General features: G+C 58.5%; 8 protein-coding genes across 8 annotated transcripts; 2 read left to right on the top strand and 6 right to left on the bottom strand.

Annotated features, from left to right (window-relative positions):
* Nucleotides 1-363: 363 nt before the first annotated feature.
* PHSY_002482 (hypothetical protein) lies at nt 364-1,493 on the bottom strand (the record flags this gene model as incomplete). The annotated part of the gene is made up of 2 exons (XM_012333106.1): nt 364-1,303; nt 1,378-1,493. 2 exons carry the CDS (start codon nt 1,491-1,493, stop codon nt 364-366), a joined length of 1,056 nt encoding a protein of 351 aa, XP_012188496.1.
* A 278-nt stretch (nt 1,494-1,771) lies between these two features.
* Nucleotides 1,772-3,721, top strand: PHSY_002481 (glycosyltransferase; the record flags this gene model as incomplete). Its single annotated transcript, XM_012333105.1, has 1 exon — nt 1,772-3,721. One exon carries the CDS (start codon nt 1,772-1,774, stop codon nt 3,719-3,721), a length of 1,950 nt encoding a protein of 649 aa, XP_012188495.1.
* A 120-nt stretch (nt 3,722-3,841) lies between these two features.
* PHSY_002480 (hypothetical protein) lies at nt 3,842-4,867 on the bottom strand (the record flags this gene model as incomplete). Its single annotated transcript, XM_012333104.1, has 1 exon — nt 3,842-4,867. One exon carries the CDS (start codon nt 4,865-4,867, stop codon nt 3,842-3,844), a length of 1,026 nt encoding a protein of 341 aa, XP_012188494.1.
* Nucleotides 4,868-4,956: 89 nt separating this feature from the next.
* Nucleotides 4,957-5,208, top strand: PHSY_002479 (hypothetical protein; the record flags this gene model as incomplete). The annotated part of the gene is made up of 1 exon (XM_012333103.1): nt 4,957-5,208. One exon carries the CDS (start codon nt 4,957-4,959, stop codon nt 5,206-5,208), a length of 252 nt encoding a protein of 83 aa, XP_012188493.1.
* Nucleotides 5,209-5,665: 457 nt separating this feature from the next.
* PHSY_002478 (hypothetical protein) lies at nt 5,666-6,175 on the bottom strand (the record flags this gene model as incomplete). Its single annotated transcript, XM_012333102.1, has 1 exon — nt 5,666-6,175. One exon carries the CDS (start codon nt 6,173-6,175, stop codon nt 5,666-5,668), a length of 510 nt encoding a protein of 169 aa, XP_012188492.1.
* A 132-nt stretch (nt 6,176-6,307) lies between these two features.
* On the bottom strand, nt 6,308-10,786 carry PHSY_002477 (hypothetical protein; the record flags this gene model as incomplete). The annotated part of the gene is made up of 1 exon (XM_012333101.1): nt 6,308-10,786. One exon carries the CDS (start codon nt 10,784-10,786, stop codon nt 6,308-6,310), a length of 4,479 nt encoding a protein of 1,492 aa, XP_012188491.1.
* A 303-nt stretch (nt 10,787-11,089) lies between these two features.
* PHSY_002476 (hypothetical protein) lies at nt 11,090-14,692 on the bottom strand (the record flags this gene model as incomplete). Its single annotated transcript, XM_012333100.1, has 1 exon — nt 11,090-14,692. The coding sequence occupies one exon, from the start codon at nt 14,690-14,692 to the stop codon at nt 11,090-11,092; it is 3,603 nt and encodes a 1,200-aa protein (XP_012188490.1).
* Nucleotides 14,693-15,419: 727 nt separating this feature from the next.
* On the bottom strand, nt 15,420-21,563 carry PHSY_002475 (potential ubiquitin-protein ligase; the record flags this gene model as incomplete). Its single annotated transcript, XM_012333099.1, has 1 exon — nt 15,420-21,563. The coding sequence occupies one exon, from the start codon at nt 21,561-21,563 to the stop codon at nt 15,420-15,422; it is 6,144 nt and encodes a 2,047-aa protein (XP_012188489.1).
* Nucleotides 21,564-21,606: the final 43 nt, after the last annotated feature.

Below are 21,606 nucleotides of genomic sequence, written 5' to 3'. Positions count from 1 at the left end.
CGAAGTAGTGATCAAACAATGATGACAGCAGGAGCCCAGTCTCCAACGAAAAAATCCGACTTTCTTCCTGATCGCTGAAGCAGCGTCACGTGCGCACACCCACTCAACAAATTTGCAATCCTGACATAATTTGTGTCTGCGTGCGACAGTGCTCTAACATCTCATGCGAATTTCGGCCCTCCTGCAAATCATCCTTTGAACCGCAGCTCCAAACCACTAAGCTGGACCCTCTGCGCTCACAGCCGGGCTGCTCGACACACAGCGGGCTCTGCTGACATGCTACAAATACATTGCATCAACACAAGGGCATCCTAGCGTTCACATCAAAGATGGATCGAAGCAGCGCCGCGGCCAGCACGCTGTCTACTTGCTGCTCTTCTTCTTCTTGGACGAGGCGCCACTCGGAGCAGCGGAAGCGCGCTTCTTGTCTGCCCCTCTGTTCTCCTTGCCACCATTCTTGCGCGCCATCATCTCTGCCTGGATGCGGTCGAATTCTTCGTCGCTCGGGCGCTTCTCTTTGACACCCGCTTTTGCCTCGAGTTTGGCGATCATGTCGTCGAACTGAGAGACGCGGTTCTGGTTTTTGCGCTGGATCAACGCTGCGAGACCAGCAAGATCGTCGTCGTCTCCCGCATCGTCGGCCTTCGATTTGGATTTGGATGCCTTGCCTCCTTTGCTTCCGTTCTTCGAGTCGGCACTCGCTTTCGACCCACGAGCAGGCTTGCCTTTTCCTTTGCCAGAGCCAAAGAGATCATCCCACACACCGAGCTCCTTTGCCAGTTTTTCCGCTTCCGCTGCTTCGCCCTGTGCCTTTTGACGCAGCGCCTTCCGACCCGCTTCGTCCTTCTTAGTTCGCTTCCACGTCGCTGTTGCTTTGATCTCTCCCGCTTCGATGGCATCGTCGATGATGCGGACAAATCGATCCTCGTCAGCGAGGAACTCGCTGCAGGGAACGTGTTCAAAGATGCCCGCTAGATCGCCTTCCGTCTCCTCATAGGCGGCCAAGATGTCCTCCTTTTCCTCTTCAGAGTCTTGGTACTTCTTCTTGAACTCGTCAAGCGTTTGCCGTGACACTTCGCCGGTCCAGAGCTCTTTGAAGTATTCGTTCCAGTCGAAATCCGCATCGCCCTCGCCTACCATGAGCTCCTTGGTCGAACCAGTGTTGTCGAACTTGCGACGTCGCACTTCGTCGGAGAGCACGGCATAGGCAAAGCCGATCTTCTGGAACTGCTGGATGGCATCTTGACCGCCAGCCGAGGCAGAGTTGGAGAGCACCTTGTCTGGATGGAACTTGAGTGCCAGTCTAGGGAATGCACAAAGACAGAATGTGTCAGTGCTGATTTACGCAACAAAGCGCTGATGCCAACTTCGACTTACTTCTTGTATGCCTTTTTGATCTCTTCCTGAGTCGCCTCCTTGGCTACGCCGAGTGTGCCGTAGAGGTCGACGTTGCCATCCGGGAAGAACTGCAGTCCGGGATCTTCTTCGTCCATGTTGGCTGTGTTGTTCGAACGAGGGATGATGCTGATGGTGGAGTGGAATGGAAAGCAAGGGTCTCGCGGTACAGAAAGTGTCGGTCTCGCAACTCGAACTCAGCCTCGACGCGTAAATTGCACAGAGACACGCCAAATTCACGCGCCAAACTAACACACTCTAATGTCCTCTTCTCGCACGGTCACCTCCACCACAAAGACCAACACCTTCATCACCATGGTCTTGACAAGCTGTCGGAAGTCAACGACTCAGCCTCGGAGCTGAAAGCCCGACGAAAATGCCAGCGGCGGCTATGATGTCGCAACGGTGGTGGAGCATGTTCGATCCACGAACACGCCACGGTCAGATCTACCTCTTTCTTCTCGCAGTACGATGCTACAGCGCCTTGTACGGATATGGCTACATCCATCCCGACGAATGGATGCAATCAGGTGAACCTTACTTTGGATTCAGTCTTGATGGAGTCGAAGCAAGGCTCACATGGGAGTGGCACCCCGAACATGCCCTGAGGTCGCTCTCTGCCCTCGTCATGCAGTACCTCGCCGTCGAACCACTCCTCAAGATCTACCGACTCCTCAGCAGCTCTCTATCGGGCCAAGCTCTCTTCCTTATACAACGCATCAACATGCTTTTTTGGACTTTGGTGCTGGACGTCAGCGTCGTATTTATCCTTCCACCTCAAATTGCTCGACACATCCACTACTTGTTCGGCATCTCCACAGCAGCAACCACTTTTCTAATCCGACCATTCAGCAATTCTTTCGAAGCGCACCTCCTCGCATTTTGCCTTTTGCACGTCTCCAACTTCTTCAAGGACCCTGCGTGGTACAAATCTGCTGGCGTCGTGGGACTGCGTTGGGGCGTGTTGCTCGCCTTGATAGGTGTAGACGGCTTCTTCACCCGCTTCACCTTTGCCATCTTTGCCCTCCCTCTCGCCATATTCGTGCTGTACCGCCATGTACAGGTTGCCGCCGAAGGTCATAAGCGAACAGCACTCGGGTCATTGGCTATCGCCGTGAACTGTGTGGTCATCTTCCTCGCGGGCAGAGTTGAGTCCGACACCAACTTTTACACCAGGGCGGCAGATACGAACGGAGTAGAGGTTGCTGGTTTTTGGGGCACAAAATGGGTGGTACCGCCGATAAATGCGCTCCTGTACAACCTCAAGACGGAGAATGTGGCACAGCATGGATTGCATCCGAGGTGGTTGCATGTGGTGGTGAACCTGCCGATGATGGTTGGGGTTGCGAATTGTGTGATTTTGGTAGTGTATGGTTGGCAGTTTGGGCGAGAGAGACTACATCCTGGCACGGCGATCCACGGAGCAGGGAACGAAGGCGCGATGTCCCAGGACGAGCAAGAGCGAATTGAGGTAGAGCAAACAGTCAAGGGTGCAGAAGGTGTCGTCGCTGGCCCTTCCTCGACCACGCCATCGCAGACGTCTGATGATCAGGACATACCCTACGTCGACAACGAACCCATCATCGTACCCCTCAGCCTCGCCACAATCATCTTCGCCCTCGCGATCCTATCCCTCTCGCCCCACCAAGAACCTCGCTTCCTCCTACCGCTCGCCTTCCCCTCCACCATCATCATGGCCTACGCCCTGCAATCACCGACCTTTACCTCTCGCCCTTCCCTCACCCGCACCCTGTGCGTCCTCCACGTCATCCAACACATCCTCCAACTCGTCCTCTTCTCCTTCCTGCACCAAGCTGCGCTGCTACCCACGCTCTTCTCCATCGACACATCCTTTTCGCACCTTCCCTCGCACAACCCCCTCTGGAACCGGTACGAGCATCATCTGCTCTACCGAACGTTCAGCGTCCCCCTGCATTTCCTCCCTAACAAGGTTTCGGGGATGTACCCGCGCGTCGAACAGTACGATTCCGCCACTGATCCCGGAAAGCTGGTGCATATGGCGAGTACCGCATGCGATCACACATGGGTGTATGCTCCAACATGGGTAGTTGGTGGACTGCAAGAGGACGCGCACAAGCAGGGAAGGGTGGAGATGGTGGGAGTAGGGATGGTCAGTTGGCATCTAGACATGGATCATCTGAGCGAGAGTTGGGCGCTGATCAAGGAGGTTGGGTGGAAAGAGGCTTTCGCCATTCAAAAGTTGGCAGTGCAGTGCATCGACCATACACAGATCGACGACACGGTAGAGTCACAAGGACAACCGGAGAGACCACAGGTAGACCCGCCATCACATGACGATTTATAGCGACGCACTCACATCCCACACGAACGATCTTCAAAAGACAGCATCGAAGTGCATTCTTCTCGGCCACTCGTACATCTGTGCTCGCCCCCGTCACAAAGTTTTCGGCCTCTTCTTGCTCCATCAATCCCAAACCAGCCTTCCATTGAGATCGACGCTAGCCTTTGCATTTGGCACTTTGCCGCTGCTGCCGGGCACGCTCCTCGGCGTTGGCCTCTTTGCCGCCTCCCTCTCCTTTGCCGCTGCGTTGGCTTGCTCCCTACGATGGTTTGCGAGACGTTCCGCTTGTAAACGATCCGCCTCGTCTTTTGCTTGCTTCTTTGCTTGAGCCTTGTTGGCGTTGGAACGCTGTTTTTTGGTCTCTGCTACTGTGGATGAGACGCCGTTGGTGGTGGTGCTGCCGTTGCGCGGCTTTGCCGTGTGGGAGGCAACAGTCCATCCGCCGCCGTTGATATTGTTGAGCGTGTTTGTCGGCTTGGCGGGAATGCGACGGACGGAAGAGGTGGTAGCGTCATCCGGAAGGGCAGCGAATGGGTTGGTGGAAGCGATGGATGTCTTGACGCCGTTGCTGCTGGGTTTGCTCGCGGTGCTGTTTCCGTTCAGCTTGGCGGCAGTGGCAGAGGAACTGGAACCGCCTACGCTGGACCATCCGTCATCGAGATCCTTCTTGGAGAGCTTTGGTCTGGGCGCTTCCGCCTGGGGAGCAGGGATGCGAGCTACCGAGCTGTACCCTGCAGGAAGTGGATCGACGTCGGCATCGCGCATATCTCCGAGCGAGGCAGTAAAGGCTGCTTGAGCTGCATCTGCTTTTGCGCGAATCGTCTCGTTATTGATCGCGGGGGTTGTCTCTGCAACTTCAGCGTAGGTGTCATTGTTGCTGGCGGCCTCGGCCTGAGATGGTGTCTGCTGCTGTTGCTTCTGCTTCTTGGCCTTTTTCTTTTGTGATGCCGTCTGAACAGCGACAGGCTCATCCTGCACCACTGGCTGTTTGACCTCCTCTTCCTTCTTGGTCTCTGGCGCTGGCGATGCCGAAGCAGCAGCGACAGGGATGGCAGCATCCTTGTTCTTCTTCTTGTTCTTCTTGTTTTTGCTAGCTCTTGCCGCTATTGATTCCTTGGGTTCCTTTTCCGCCTTGCCACGGTTGCGCATCAAGGCGTGGATGGCAAGGCCAGCGGCCAAGCCGAGGGCAAAGATCTTGGCCGAATCCATGTTGCAACCACGGAGCAGGTGAGATTGGGATGGAGAGGGAAGGGAACGTGCGTACGCCAGATGTCTGCGTGTCGGTGTTTTTCTTTGTTGAGTTGCAGGTGGGAGGTCGTGAAGAAGGAGCGTTTGCCAAGCAGTCTGACGTGGCAGCTGAACGGGGTGAAATGAAACAAGCCCCCACTTGCAAATGCGTGCGAGTGTCGGTGACGTCCACAGATCTGATCGGAATTGGAACAGCGAGCGCCGATGATGATGTTGTGGGTGGAAATGAACGACAAGGATGAGCGAGAGCTACGAATTATGAGTGAAAGGTGGCTCGAGCCAAGAAAGGAAGAACCTGAGCGCGCCTCCTTGTCGCTGCGCCAGAGCAGGCAAGGATCGACGCAACACTCAGAGACACACGCCCACTTCGGCTGTACCTTTTCTTGGCCAAATCCGTCTGCCTCTTCTCGCCCGACTCTTGTCAGGAGAATCGATTGTTAGAGTTCGTCGTGCTGCATCCGGCCTCGGAAAAAACCCATCGCGTCGCATTCGATGACGCCAACGGACACCGCCCTAAGATTCCACAAGCCACGCCCGGCCAAAGGAATTCCGAAGGCCCGCAGCGCTTCTATGCATTCTTTTTGGTTCGTGCTTGGCAGAATTGCTTTGTGCGACTAAGTTAGTTTGTACGTTGATCACCATCTTTCATCTCCTGGTCCCTTCTTACTGGCCTCCAGTATCGAACAGCATCCTTCCGACTCACATATTCCTCATCGTCCACCCAGCAAATCTACAATCAGCAATCATGGTGCGAAACCCTTCTACGCAGACCCTCGCTCTCGTAGCCATGGTCATCATGTGCATTGCAAACTTGCTCCCGGTCCACGCGCAAAGCTCCGTGTCGCTCGCCAGCACGGTCTCACCCATTACCTCACGCATCTCCTCAGCATCATCCGCTTCCGGCTCAACGTCTTCCTCATCGAGCACCAATGCAGCGGTAACCCTCGGCACTCTCATCTCATTTTCCATCAGCTCGGTCAACACCGACACCTCTTCAACAACTTCTGCTACCAGCAGCACCACAAGCAGCACCAGCAGCTCTGCTACCTCAACCACCACCAGCGCCAGCTCATTTACTTCGAGCAGCTCGGCGGTGCCAAGCGCGACCAGCTCGAGGAGCCCCAATGCTGCGGTGGGCGTAGCTGTCTGGGAAGGCTCGCACTTTGTTCTTCCAGCTGCAACGCTCGCTGTGGTACTACTGAGCAGCATTTGCTTCCTGCTCTAACTATGTCCCCATCTGGAAGCACTTTCACAACACGATCATCGGACAAGCCCATACGTTGCAAGAACACTTTTATTCTCGACATGCAACTGCATTTAATTTCCCATAGTTCCACAGCTTCAGCTCTTCAGCTGCTCCAGCAGCTCCTTTGCCTCTTCCCACTCGTCTTCCTGATCCCAACTGTCCCTCGTCTTGGCCAGGAAACTCCTCACCAAGCTTCTCGCTTGGAATCTCGGGTCTGGTGCATCTCCCTCCCCTTCCTCGCCCAGATCCAACAGCCCATCCACCAAATTCCTGAGATCCTTCAACAACGTCGTAAACACCTCCTTGTCCGACTGCAGTCCGCCTTCCTCTGCTTCCACCAGCGCGGCGTTGTACGCGTTCAACAGCGCATGTTGGATCGCACGTCTGCGTTGGCCGTCCCACAACAGCAGCCTCGAGTAGAGCTTCCAGATGCCGGAAGACGAGGAGATGCGCGTGAGGAGCGTTTCGTCGAACAACCGTTGTACTGCGGGCAACAGTCCGAGTCCAGAGTTCGGGTCGAGCTTGGGCGCTGTGGGGGCAGCTCCGGAGGTGCCGCTGCGAGAATGTCCGGACAAAGCTGCTTCGTAGGCTTCGTGTGCGGCGAGTGCTTCCGCTTCCAGTTCCGCCTTTGGTGTTCGCGTCACAGCGTCGACCAGACGGGCTAGCACCGCAAGGTCGACGGTTTTGGCCCGTTCCGCGTCGTTCGTCTTGTTGCGTGTCTGAATCTCCGTCACCCGGACCATGGCACGGGTAGCCTCGAGAAGGTACCCTACGTCGATGCATACGATCATGTAGTTGTACCAGACGCGCCAGTTGTCGTGTGCGAATCGAAGCGATTGCTGCAAAGAACGATGAGCAAGCAGCTTGAGCGAGTATGCCGATGTAGTTGCCCCAGCTCGTCGTCCGCGGTTGCCGCTCGAGACCTCGCCTGGATTCGGCAGCCCCGTCTCCGTCTCCGCATCGCTGTCCGCCACCGACGTTGCATCTGACTCGTCGCTCGACACCTCCACCCCCGAATCTGACCTCGAACTCCCACTCCAATCACTCAACCCTTCATCCTCGTCCTCCTCCTCATCCGCCGCAGAATCCCACACCCTATCCGCCTCCTCTTCCGCCGCCTCCAAGATATCCGGCAACCCACCTTGCTCCCCCATCCTCTCAATCCCCACGGCCGTCTCCACTCCCTCCACCATCCTCAGATAACAACTCGCCAGATTGTTCCAGCTCTCCATATCCTCATCGTCCAACGCCGTGCATCGTCGGAAGCACTGCGCTGCCTCCTTCCACTTTTCCAGTCGCATGTAGCAGCATCCCAGGATGAACCAGCTCCTCGTGTACAAAGGGTTGATCTTGAGCGCGTACTTCAACCACTTTGCTGCTTGCTGGAAGTCCTGCGATGTGAAGTGTACACCACCCAGGCTGCGCGCAGCACGAGCCGAGGAGGAAGCCGAAACCTGCCATGCCTTGGAATAGTGCGCCAAGGCGGAAGAGGGTTCCAGATCCCCCAAAAGGCACCACAACTTGGCTTCTCTCGCCCTATCCATCCTCCCGTACATCACGCGCTGCGCTTCGCTCCCCTCCACCGTCGCTTCCCGCCTTCTCCTCACCGCCACCTCAACATCCGCCTCGACCTTCTTCCCATCCAACAGCTCCCTCACCACCTCCACCCCCTCCTCCTGCCTCCCCAACATACCCAAACACTGCACCACCTCCTCCCACATCTCCACCCTCTCGAAAATCTCCAGCGCCGACCTCGTCACGCCGATGCTGGCGTAGCGACGCGCGAGTTCCGCCTGCATCTCCCAGCGCGGCGGCAGGTCGAGCGCGTGGAAGAACTTGAGCCTCTCCTGGATCGACGAGTCGTTGGTAGGCATCTGATCGATCAACGCCTGCAGCTGGAGCACGGATCGTTCAACGGTGCGCGTGCGCGTGGATTCCAGCCGCGCCCGAAGCAAGAGGGACATGGTGTGCACCATCCAGTTGCGCGGGTGGGTGACGACGCGCGAGATGAACATCTGCATCTGGTTGGCGGTCAGACCGTGCGCGGCTTGGGTGTTGCGGATGTTGAGGCAGAGCGCGAGCAGTGTGCACTGGTCGAGCACCGCAAGCGCTGGTTGGGCGTTCGGGTCGAGCTGGAGCAGGTCGGCATCAGCTTGTTCCTCGTCGACCGCGGTGAGATTCGATGCGGTGGTCGAGGTGAATTTGGTCTGTTCGAGCAGCGTATCGTCGTTGAGCGCGTAGGTCGATGGCATGCCCGCGACCTGATCTTCAGGATTGGCTTTTGCTGCGAAGCCCGTCTCGAAAACTTCCTCGTTCTCTGCTCCCTCCACCGCCTCGCCCTGCTCTTTGTCCGACTTCTCGACCTCCTCATCCTCCTTACCGCCATCCGCAACAACACTCTTGGCCAGCAACACCAGCTGCGTCTTGTCCTCCTTCTGGAACTTGGTCCTCTTTCCCAACGCACCGGACATGCGGTACCTCAACCCGTTCTCCTTGGCAGCATCGACAAACGTCTCGGAAGCCTCCTTATCGCTTCCCAGCCTCTGCAATGCAATCCCACGCTCCAGAATGAGACGCGACGAAAGCGAAGCCCATTCGCTCCTCCCCGCCTCGGTTGCCTTCGAGGTCGCAGCAGCAGCACGAGCCACCAACATGTCGCGCAACTTGTTGACCGGGTCAAACACCTTTTTGCCAAACGCAACAGGCTCGTCCAGCACATGGCTGTGCACTGTAAACGCTCGCAACCTCCACCACGGCAACGTCTCGATGTGCACTCTTGGTTCTTGCTGTTGCGAGGCTTGGACTGCCCAGAGGGCCTCGATGACCAGCTTGGAGAAGACGAGGAAAAAGGGCACCTGGCACAAATGATACGCAGGTTCACCCTTGAATGCCAGCGCTTCGAGCGACGCTCCGTGAATCAGCTTGTTGGTTTCGGCATTCGTTTTCTCCTCTGCATCGACATCCACCGGTCGTGGTGGGAATGCATCCGGTGCGGAGGCGCGCAGCAAGCTGAGCAGCTCCAAAGACTCGGGCAACTCCGGACCCGTCCAGTTGATCTGAACGAACGCATGCAGAGCACAAACGGCCACGCAGAGCGTCTCGAAGCCTTGCGACTCGCTCGTCACCTCTTCTGCCACTGCTGCATCGATCTGCTTTTGAAGTGAGGTCAAGTCGAACGTCGAGCTGTCGCTGCTGAGAGCCTGACCGAGCTGCGTGCCGATGGGCTTGAGCAGTCGACCCGCGAAGCTGGAAGTCAATACTGCCGTAAAGTCTCCAACAATGGTCTTGCGGACGGAATCCGGCACGGAAGCCTTGTGCTCCTCGTCCAAGTTGGCGAGCGTGTGGGTGATGAGATTCCATTGATAGTGCTGAGGAGATGCATCGCCCAGATCGACAGCTGTCGCACCCTCATCAGCGGCCAACGCCGTCGCGTCCTTGGCTGACATGGATCGACGCGAGGCACCTCGAAGCGCACGGTACATTGCGTCGAGGTCGGGGAATGTGGGAACAAATGCGTCGTAGTTGGGCGCATTCATTTCGTCGTTGTTCAGATCATCGTCATCTTCGGTCGTACCATCAGGTCCGGAAGTGGCTTCGTCCTCGTCCTGCAGCTGGAAGGACGAGCGCGGGTTGAGCCATCCCACGGCGCCCAAATCGGCCGAGTTGGTCTGCGATTCGGACAGATTGTTGGTTTCGAGGAGAATAGCTGCGAGCAGAAGATCTGCCAGCTCCCTGGTGATGATGTCCGTCGTCGTCGTCGTAGTCGTCGTCGATGCTACTGAAATCTGCTGTTTCGCCCAAAGCGCAACGAGCGAAGCCAAACTAGGCTCGGCCTCTCCACCACCCCTCACCGCCTGTGCTGATGGGAACAGCGCCACGTTCAACCGCTCGTTGACACCACCCTGTTCGTCGTGCATCTGCTTCGGCAGCGTATTTTCCGTATCGATGACACCGAACAGCTCTGCACCATGCAACTCCAGCCACTCTTTCCAAGCCTCCTCACCCTTCTGTTCCGCTGCACCTCCTACCAGCACCACCTTCTTCTTCGACGTATACGCTCCTACCGTCTTGTACACCTCATCATCCTCAAAGATGACATTCTGTTCCGCTACCAATGCAGCCTGCAACGCCAGCGCGAGTTCCGGCAACGCGTCGGACAGACACGCCCGACGAGAAGCTGAGATCACGGGGACGTATCGACGCTGCGAATGTGCGTTCGTATCCAGTCGCTGTTGCAGGTACGCAAATCCGACGGCCGCTACTGCCTGATCGAGGGTCGGAGAGCGCGAAGTGACGACGTAGACGATATCCTCGTTATCGAGACCACCTGAAGCGAGGAGCGATTTGGTGGTACGCAGGAAATGGTTGAGAGGCGTGTGCGGCAGTGGCCGTGTAAAGCGCGACGCTGGAACCGCACCTACACCACTCATATTGTTTTGCGATGTGGTCTTGCCGACTGGATCCGATGTCAGACGGTACAAGGTCGAGCGAATGAAGGTGTTGAAGATGATAGTGATGATCCAAAAGTGGCTCGATTCATCCAACCACCACCATCTTTGGACAAGAAGAATCATCCGGAAAAAAAGCAGAAAAAGTCAAAACTCCACTCCAGAAAACCAAAGTCTAAATTTTACAAGCCAGCCAAGCCACTATATCCTTTTCCCGCACAGATCTCCTCGACTAAAAATTTTTGGCTCACGTCACGGGCTTGTCTCCGACTCCCGGCTATCCACTTTGAGCGCCATAAGTCCGGATCCAACGTCAAGGTGTCCTTGAGAACCTGTTCGCTCATACGATACTGGACCATCTCACACTGCACACGAGCCGCTCAGCTCCATGAGATTATGAGATTCGCTGATACCAAGGCCTTCATTCCCTCATTGACCCATACGAGCAGCCTTGAACCGGCTCACCTTCTTCTTCGGCTTCGTCTCGTCTTCCTTCTCCACTTTCTGCTCTTCCCGATTCCCTTTCTCCTCCTCCACCCTCTGCTGCCTCCTCACCACTGGCGGTGACGCCACTCCCTGCTCCACCATCTCTCTCGCCCTCTTGCTCTCCGCCAACCTCCTCGCTTCCTCCGGATGGTTCTTCTTCCACTCCAACCTCTCCAGTCGACTGCGCATCACCATCTCGGCCTTTTCGTCGTCTTCGTCGCTCTCGCCGCCGTCCAGATCGACAGGTCCGCTCGTTTTGCCTTCCACCAGATCGCCGTTCTTGGGGAACCGGACGGGGGCGAGCTGGGGGATGATCATGACAGGTGCAGCGGTGCCTGGTTGATCGTGTGGTTGAGGAGGCCTGCCATCCATGCCGAATGCTGCTGAGTGGGTTGTGTTCTGAGACTGACCCAGATTTTGAGCTGAGGAGAGCATGCTTTCCAAGTCGCCGGAGGCATGCGCACGATTTCCGGACATCTTCTGCTGTGCGAGTGACGCTTTGAACCGCGAGATGCGCGAGCCCGAACCGCTCGAGGTCGTGTTGCCTCGATACTCGGCATCCTCCACAGCCTCGTCCAGGGGTACGATGTCCATCTCGTAGTCATCCTCCTCATCCGCTTCGCCTCCCGATCGAGCAGCAGCCATCATGGCGGCACGAGTCTCGTCACTCGAGGTTCCATCTCCGCCGCCACGCGGCATCGCTAGACCCATCGAAGCCATCTTTGCCCGTGCCTCTTCGTACTCTCTGAGCAGTTCCGGATGCGCCGACAAGGTCTGTGCATCCGCATCGAAGCTCGGAGCGAGCGCCATGAGGTCTTCCGGATCGTAGTCAAAGTCGTCCTCGTCTTCGTCGAAATCGTCTTCATCGACACCCCAGTCGTCCGCGTCGTCATCGAAGTCGTCGTCATCGGTTCCTTCATCCACGTCCATTCCACGGCTGTCGGCAGCAGCAGCACGTCGTGATCGCTTCGAGAGGTACGAGTCAAAGTACGCATCCTCTTCGTCCGTGTCCGCGCCCTCGCCCTCGATTTTGGGCTCTTCCTGTTCCTCGTCCAGCTCCGCGTCGTTGTCTACTTCCGAAGGCAAATGATTCTCCAGCGTTGCGCCAGAGTCAATCCCGGTCACCTGCGCATCTTCGTCCTCATCCGCAGTACCAGCAGGCGGACCGAATCGCACGCGACCGGGTCGAGGCACGTCATCGTCCGCTACAGGCCGGGCGAGCTGGACCGCTCCATCCGCACCGTCCTCCTCTGCGGCATCGTTGGACTCTTGGCCTTGCTGCCTCTGCTTCATCTTCTCGGCGTACGCCTTGGACGGTCTCGCGTGCGGAACGGCGGCAGGAAGACCCATAGCCTGTCGACGCTGACTCAGCTCGTCGTCGCCCAAGGACGCTCGGTCCAGTGCTGACATGCCGAGGGACTGGGTCGGAGCCGATGGAACGTCATCAGCTGCCTTCCGTGGTGCAGCTTTGTTGGGTACAAACTTCGAACCAGCTGGTTTCTGATTCAAGAACCCTTGCTTGAAAGCGCTGAATTTGGCCTGCTGCGCTTGCGCCTTGACCTGCGTCGAAACATCCTTGCCTCGGCCTGGAGTCGTTGAAGCGTCTGATTTAGGTCGTTCCAGCACATTGTGTCCCAGGGCCGGCTTCTCTGCCAGTCTTTGCAGGCGCTCACTTTCACGCTCCTCTTCCTCTTGCTTTGCGCGTGCAGCCACGGCCTCCGGAGTTGACAAGCGCTTGTCCTCCTCGTGCGCCTCTTGCATCTTCTTGAGCACGTCGGGAGATGGCGCGTTGGGATGCCCTTCCACTACGTCCGGTCCCAGCAGCTTCAGGATGCGTTCAGCCTCTTGCTCTACGCCGATATCATCTCGATGACGCTTCTCTGCCGTTCCGGAACCTGACTCGAGCGACCTTGCCATTGCAGAAGAGGCATCGTGCGCGGGCTGCGACGGCGTGACGCTGGGTTCGTTGTAATTCTCCTTGACGCGAATGCTCGATCGCAAAGCTCGTTGCAGAGGCGTCAGCCCCGAACCAGCCGCTGCCTCGGGATGAGCGCGCTCGGGGCTCTTGATGCGGACGCTCTTCTTGCTAGGGGTGCTTGCGCCGCTGGTCGTCGGACTCGAACCAGCATCTGTGACGCGAGCGAGGAGTGACGACGATGCCGTTCCGCTGTTGCGACTCAAAGGAGTGGGAGTCTGACTTCGTGAAGGTCGCGTTGAATCGGCAGGTGTCTTTGATCCTTGTTCTCGTTCGAGATCCTCCCACGAGTACGAACTTTTGATCGCACCCGGGCTGGACGGGTTGAGGTTGAGAAAGCCATGACGGATGCCAGCAGACCCGAACGATGGACGTTGGACGATGTCGGGGCGTGCGACGCCTGGCTTCAGTGCTGACTTGGGCGGTGGCGGTCTGGTCGCGGATACAATCTCGGGCAGTGCCTTTGCGTCCGATGAGTCGTCCGGCGAAGGCGAAGGACTGGGAGTGCGCTGGCGCAGTACAACGCGGGTCTCTTGTGCTGCAGGTGGGGCTTCTGCAGCCATAGTCGACGCTGTTGATGCATCGGCGGACCTTGCTTGTGCATCTCCCTGATCCTCGTCCGAGTCCTCGTCCTTTTCTTCCTCCTCGAATTTGCTAAGCATGTCGTCCAGCCATCGCTTGCGCTGATCCTTGTCCGCGCTCGACTTGTCACCTGCACGCACAAAGGGCTGCATGTATGCCGTCTTGTTCCTGTTCGCGTCCTCTTCAGTGATCTGCTCGATTGGCTCGTAGAAGGGCAGCCCCTCTTCGTTCAGCATCTCGTTCTTGTCGTTGACCACGTGATCGTCCGACGTTGCGCTTGAGACTGACCTCTTCGCCGAGTTTGTCTGCACCTCACTCTCATCAGCGGTCAGACGCTCGCGCAGTTCGGCTGCATGTTTGAGGTACCGCGACTTTCGGGCCTGGAGCTGCATCTGTGCGTCCTTGATGGTAACCTTTGCATAGTCCACCTGTATCGTCCGGCTGGGCTCTGGCAGTCGAGTCGAAACGCTAAGTTTGTCGCCTTTGAGTGATCTAGACGTCAGTGTCGGCAGAGTTTCATCTTCCAAGATGAGCTGATCGTGCAAAGACAGACCGTCAGGATTCTGACGCACGAAGACGTACTCGGCGCCCAACACGAGACGTGCGGGCCAGAAGGCGAGAGGGCCAAGAGGTTGTAGAGTGCGAGCTGCTTGTACTAATGATGATGACGACGACGACCGCGACACGATATCGCCAGCGCGAAGCTGCTGAGCGACTTGAAGGTTGTCCAGTTGCAGGCAAACGCGATCCATGTTGCCGATCGCTTGTTCCAGTTTGCTCAGTTGGGCTCGTTGAGTTGCAAGAGTGTCGGACGAGGTCGGATCAGCGTCTTGCTTCAGGCGGCCATAGTGCGCCTGAAGGAGTGCCTGAGCTGTCTCGGAGATCTCAGACGGATCAGATGGCAGAGTGGAGGGCATGCTTGCAGCAGGATTCCGAGAAGATGATTGGCCCTTTGTGCCGAAGCCCGACGAGGGGAGTGGTGGTGACATGATGGAAAAGAGGCAGGAGGGAATGGAGTCCGTCTCAGAATGAGCCAGTCATGTCAGGCCTGACACTCTGATAGTATTCTCCAAAACCTCGGCCGTGTCAAGCCGACTCTTTCCAAGATTGGGTGTGGGTCTGTCGTGATGCCACCGCCTGCGTGATCGTTCGGAGGGGGACGAATGATGTTGTGATGGTTCCTGTGGGCCCGGCGTGACCGACGAGTTCCACACGAGACAGCTGTGGTGGAAGTGTTGGTATAATGGTGACAGGAAAGGTGGAGAGAGAGCGGTGTGTCGTAAACTTACGCCTTGAGTCGACTTGGTACCCGCTCAAGCTTTTCTTCTTTTGCTTTCCAAAAAATGTGGAGAAACGAAAGTCCCTGAAACGGGCGAAAACCGGAGCAGCCACACGAGCAGCAGCCCAAATTATCCGTCAGTCTGCAGGCTACAGCAGCCAACCAGCAGAGCGAGCCAGCGTCACCTGTGTCATGCTCGCGTTTCATCGCCATCTTCTTAGCCGAAGCCACCCTCAACTCACCCTTTCCCCGCAATCGACGCGCCAGTGACGACCATAGCTTGACACACGCCACACACACATACACACAACGACTCCTTTCGGTCGACTGGAATTAGATTGCGTTCAATTGTGACAGTTGAGAGATCAATGCTCGGATGCGAATGAGAGATTGGAAATCTGAGGATGTTAGGGTCAGATGAGGTGCGGGTGAGGCAGCTACGAGAGGTGGAAGCTCGTCGCGCCTTCCTTCATGGCTGTGTGCAGACGCTCGCGCATCTTGTCACGCGTCGAGTAGTTGGGCATCTTGAGATAGTTGACGCACGTCATCACGCTCGGCAGGTAGTCGTCTGGCGTCAGCGGAGCCTCGTGCGGACGCTTGACAATCGTCAGCTGCGGATGCAGGCCTGAAAAACCGCCGATCGGCAGCTTGGGCGATCCAGTGAGCCATTGCAGGAACTCGCGTCGCTCGTTCACGTCGAACGCTGCCATGATGGCTACGATGTCGCGGAACGTCGGTGAGTCGGCGTTGAGTCCGTGGTCCGGTTTGACGCTCGCCACCAGCGTCGTCTCGGTCCAATCCTCCTCCGTGTTGCCGAACAGCATCACCAGCTCGTCCGCCGTGAAGCTCGACATGGCCGAGATGGGGAAGATTAGGTTGAAGCCTCGACGGAACGCCCGCACAGCTGCACGGATGCCCTTACGCAGCGTCCAGTCCAGCACCTCGGAAATGTAGCGCTCCACGTTGACTCCAGTAACGCTTTCGTCTCGGCCGCCGGCGTGCAATTCAATCGTCTCGTGGCCAGGCAAGGTGAAGTCGAGCCCGAGCGACTCGATCTCGTCGGCTGGCATCTTGCGCATCGCCGACAGCGACCGAGCCAGCGTCGCATCCACGCACGACAGCGTCGCCAGCGTAGGCGCTACGTGCTGGTTCAGCACCGCTCGCATGAACACTGGCGAAAAGTTGCAGTCAATGATGCGCGAGTCCAACAGCGCCTTGGCGACGAATTGACCCAGGATACGGAACGCCTGCAACCGCTTCTGCACCGATCCGTCCGCAGCGTCACTGGCTCCAGAGGGCGAGGAGTCCTTGCTTTGATCCTCTTTGGCGCTGTCGATGAGCAAAGGCGCCGGGAACAGACCCAGTGGGCTGTACACGTACGCACTGCCATCCTCGTCAGATCCTCCAGCACGGCCGTCGCGCCACAATTTGAGGTCGCGGCGCGCAAACTCCTTAGACACAAGCGAATAGAACTCGAGCGTAGGGCCCAGTCCCGTGCCCACCTCTTCAAAGTATTCGACCTCGAGCACCGACGAGTTGGAGCCGTACAGCTCAAACACCTTGAACGCAGAGGCGAGCAGGTTGCCGCGCGAGATGCGCACCTTTTGCCGCTGCAGCCGACCGAGGAAGCCGAACGAGTCGTCCAGTCGCGACGAGCTGCTGCTACCTGGCTCCTGGTTTCGACTGTGCAGCGCCTGCCACCGCGTGAGCAGACGTGCGTATCCGAATGATGTGGACTGCAGGAACGCGAAGCGTGCTTCGAAGGGGAACAAGAAGGGGAAATGCTTGGGCAGGTCCGTCGACCACGCCGGCAAGCAGGCCGAGGCGACGATCATGGGCTCCTCAAGCTGGCGGTTGAGCTTGGCGGTGAGCTTGTTGTTGACGAAAGCCGATTCCGACAGCGCCGAGGGCGCCGTCAATGCATGCGGGACCTTGCTCTCGGCATCCCCATCGCCACCGGCCGCGTCGGCGCGAGCGACCTCTCGCCACTCCATGTTGAGCGAGTGCAGCACGGCAAGCAGCTGTAGCAGCTTGGCGTACGGCGCATCCTCCTTGATCGACGCCGGCAGCTCCACCAACGCGCTCTCGGCAGACTGGGGCTCGGGGGTCGACTCGGCAGCAGGGTCGCGGTCGGCGCCAGAGACCTTCTTGTATCGAACCGTGTAGACGTTGCTCCAGATGTGCCTGCTTCCGCCGTGCAGGGACGAGACTGCATTGGAAGATGAGCTTTGACTCTGTTCTCGCGCCTGTGCGCTCTCGAATCGGTGAACTGCGCCGTAGATGGTCGTGTCCAGCGCAAGCTTTTCCGAACCGATCGAGAACTCGAGGTGCCAGTCCGAGGGCTTCTGCAACGCCGATGCGTACGACGATGGTTTGGCCGGACTTGCCGTCGTCGAAGACGAAGACCCCGAGGCGGCGGTGTCAGCAGCGGCGCCATCCGAGGGCTTCGGGGTGCCAGCGCTGTTGCTGGGCGTCGCGATGCGAGTGCCTTCCGGCGTCTTGGCCACGATCTTTCCACCCTCCTTTTCAACGTCGAGGTTGATGGTCTTGTCTGCTGCGTCCGATCGGTTACCGGGTGCGAGACCATCGGCCGGGCCACCAGCGCCGTCGGCGGGAATCTCGCTCTGAAGAATTTCCTCGTCAAAGCCTTCCTCGTCGCTGAAACCCTCGTCGTCTTCAAACTCGGCGCCATGGAGCAGGCCTTCCATGAGAGAACGCGCGAGAGCCTCGTCGGATCGTTGAACGTCGTCCGCATTGTTGGCGTCGGCAGAATCTTTGGCTTGTTCTTCGGAATCGGCTTCGTCAGAGGGTCGCGTTTCACCTCCCCAGAGCTGTCGAGCGAGTGCGCGGGCCTCCTCGCGAGCTTCCGAGCCTCTATCTTCGCCGGTTGCAGCAGAGTCGGGAGTTTCACCTTGTTTGTCTTCGGTCTTGCCGCTGCCGCCCTCCTCCTTGTCCTTGCCCGACCTGGTAGATACATCGTTCAGTTTGCTTGCGTCACTCGCATCTTCCTTCTTGCTGGCCCCATCACTTGTTTTGTCGCTGGTGGAGGTGAGGGCTTGCGCGTTCTTGCCGCCACTGCTGCTGCCTTGGAGCTCGGGGAAGCCGCCAGATCCGGTGGCAGCCGCAAAGGCAGCCAGAACGGAGGAAAGTCGCGACGACGCCGATGCACCAGCAGCGCCCGAAACCGAGCCAGAGCCCGAGCCGGACCCCGATCCAGAAGCGCCGGACGACACGGCGATTTTGGGTCGCAGATAGTCGCTCAAGGACTGGAACGTGGCCACGGCATGGATGGTGACGATGATGTTGTTGCAGCTGCGAGGGATGCCGGTCGAGTCTTCTGCCTGCAAGCGCAATCGCAGCTGTCGTCCGAGCATCGCACTAGGACTCTTTCGCGTATCGTCGCTGCCAGCACTGAGCGCCGTGGTGATCTCGACATTCTCCAAGCGGCTGAGCGCTTCTTGCAGCCTTCTCACCAGGACCGAAGCGCCGCTCTGGCCCGTCGTGGCGTCCGAGTCCATCAGTGTTTCGATGAGCAGCAGACGCCTGCGTTCGAGGGGTACGCCGCCTTCGATGGAGGTAGCAAATGAGTAGAGAGACTCGACCAAGCCGGATCGAAGAAGCTCGAAGCTCGACATGGGGTCCTCGCTGCGAGAGAAGAGCGAAGCGATCTGCTGAAGCACTTCAATCGCGTTTGACTCGTGGCCCTCGGCTGCAGCCGCGTAGAGACGCTTGACGAGGTCCTTGATGTGGTCGAGCGCCTGAGCTGCGCTCTGCGCTCCCTCCGAGGAGCTGGCCTCTGCCGAGAACTTGTCGCGTAAGACGCGCGCTCGCCAGATGCTGGCGTCGGTCGCCTCGGCTGAGCTTTGAGCGTTGAAGGCGGAAGCCGACGAAGAAGACGACGGGACATGGTTGCCCAGCGAATCGAGCGAGAGAATAGGATGGTTTGAGCCGTTGGTGGCGCTGATGAGACGAGCCAGAGCTGAGCTGGACGACAGACCGAGGCCTGCGGCATCCAAGGCGGAATCCACGGCAGAAGAGCCGTGGCCAGCGCGTGGCAAGGTCAGGGGCTGGGCGGCGTTGCTTCGCTCAGCGTCTGTGGCAGCGGCCGTCGACTTGTCGGCGCTCGTCGGGCGAGGAGAGGGCGTCTGCGACGCAATGTCGTCGATCTCCCACATCACACCTTCGCGTCGAAGCAAAGCCGTGTACAGCGTGGGCAGCTTCTCGGTGAGCAGCTCAACGATCTGGAGTGCGCCGTTGACCAACGTTGGATGGTCGCGCGAGGAGAGGATGGCGGCCAGGAAGCTGGCCAGGGGCACGTTGTCGAGCGCCTCGCCAAGCGATTCGGGATCGACAAAGCTGATGATCTTGAGGATGCCGTTGATCGCCTTGTTACGGACGTGGAGAGCGACGCTGGCTGCGTACACTTCGACCAACGTGGGGAGCACCAGGTGGGCGAAGCGCTTGACGAGCGATGTGCGGCCGTGCAGCATCTCGACGCGTTTGGCCTGCGCGGCCTCGCGTGCTAGCTCCTTCTCCGACTTGGCGCGAGATGCCTTGCTGCGCGTTGAGCTGGTGCGCGAAGTCACGGGACGAGTCGAGTCCGTGGCAGTGGGAGCCGCAGCGACGTCAGCGGCCGGCTCTTCGCCCTCTGCCGAGGAGGCAGAGGTAGGCCCAGCGATCACGGGTGCAGCGCCGCCGCCGCCATGAGCAGACGGTGCCTTCTTGGCGGCAAGTCGCTTGAGGTAGGCCTTCTCGGTGTAGTCCCGAGGATCAAAGACGCCGTCCCGCGGCAAGGGTGGCAGCAGCTCGCCCACCAATGAGAGAGCCTCTTGGATCTGATCTTTGGGACGCTGCGCCAGATTCTGAAGCACGGCCATGTCTGCCACGGCGACAGAAGAGCCGGCAACGTCGGTGCCTGCATCCGGAACCACAGCGACAGCAGCTGTGTCGGCAGCGCTGTCGGGCCCAGAAGCTTGTTCGGACTCGAGCTGGATGCCATGAGGTGCGCATGTGTTCGCCGATTCTGTAGGGGCAGGAGAGCCGGTGAGCAGGTGGTAGAGCGTCTCCACGATGTTGTTCTCGAGCAGCACGACTGCCAAGCGAGGACTGCTGCGGCAGGCGGTTCCGAGCGCCTTGAGCACATCAGTGTAGACGCTGGCGCCGAGCGTGGTGTTGGAGCTGGTCGAGGACGAAGCCGGCAGGAGCAAGTTGTTAAGGGCGGCGAGCAGCTCTCCCGTCATGAGCTGTTCCAGCAGATCGGGATGAGCCCGGTAGCTTTCGACGATGCGGACGACGCACTTGCATGCAGACTCTACGAGACGCTGATCGCTGTAGGTGAGCACATTCTGAATGATGGGCATCACATCGCGCACCATGCTGAGCGACTCGGGCGTGAGCTTGCGGCAGCAGTTAGCGGCTGCAGTCATGGCGGTACGCTGGATGTGGATATTGAAAAAGTCGAGGTACTGCAGGATGGCAGACAGACCGCCCTCTTTGACGATGGAGCTGGGATAGTCCTGCGAGATCTTCTCGAGCGTCTGCAAGACCTGCTCGGCCAGATCGATGAAGGTGATCTCCATGAGCTTGGCGTTGAGGACGGGGATCGCGCCATTGGCGACGACGCTGTGGGCGGCGTAAGGCATGGCTTCGATGAGGTTGGCCAGGCAACGACAGGCGAGCAGCATCTTTTCGCCGTTGTCTTCCATATCAGCAGCCGCGGCGGCCGCGAGAACGGCCTTCATCTCATCGTCAAGATCGTCCTGGGCACTGCGGATGCTTGCTGATTTGCCGCCGATGTCGTTGCGCTCAGGCTTCGGACCGCCGAGAATGTAGACGAGCTCCTTGACGAAAGAGTCGGTGGGGAAGTAGCCGGCAAGCGTGTCTTCGGTGCTAACGCTGAGCAGCTCCGAGAGCTCTTGAAGGGCCACCATCTGTGCTGTAGCGTCAGTCTCGTTTCGCAAAGAGGTTAGGAGGCTGCGGAATCTGGTGCTGAGGCCCGACATGTAGCCTGCCATGGCACGCATGTTGAAGCCAAAAGCTCCTCCGCCGTGGTTGCCATGGTCGCCTTCGCCACCAGCAGCGCCGTCGTCGTCGTCGTCATCGCCATCGTCATCGTCATCGTCGTCGTCCTCGTCATCGTCGTCGAAGGCGCCAAACCCGCCGGCCGCGCGCGAGGGCCGATCGACATCATCGTCGTGCTCATCTTCGTCATCATCGTCGTGGTCATCTTCGTTCTCCAGATCGTGTGAATGATCGTCGTCCATGTGGAGATCTGCGTCTTGGCCGAGGCCATTGTCGTCTCTAGGCTCCTCGACGATGCCAACGGGCGCTTCGCTCTCAGGCTTGCTCCTCGAAGTGTCGGCACCGTCCACACTGCCGAGCTCTGACATGTGCACGTCATCGTCATCATCCGCAGTCAGCGCGCCAGAGCCGTCGGAACACTCGGGCAACTGAGCGCTGCGAGAGGGGCGGACGGAACCGCTGTTGGAAGCGCGCTTGGTTTTGGTCGATGCCTTGGACTTGGCCGACGGAGACCGAGCCGAGGCGCGGCCATCTGAGCCGTTCGGGTTGGCGCCAGTCATGGCGGCGGCGGAAGAACTTGAAGCGTGCGGTGCAGCGGTCTTG

The sequence above is a fragment of the Pseudozyma hubeiensis genome (genome assembly GCF_000403515.1).
Source record: "Pseudozyma hubeiensis SY62 DNA, scaffold: PHS23, whole genome shotgun sequence".
Taxonomy (NCBI): domain Eukaryota; kingdom Fungi; phylum Basidiomycota; class Ustilaginomycetes; order Ustilaginales; family Ustilaginaceae; genus Pseudozyma; species Pseudozyma hubeiensis.
Note: the sequence above shows the minus strand (reverse complement) of the source record. Positions and strands in the feature narration are given on the sequence as shown.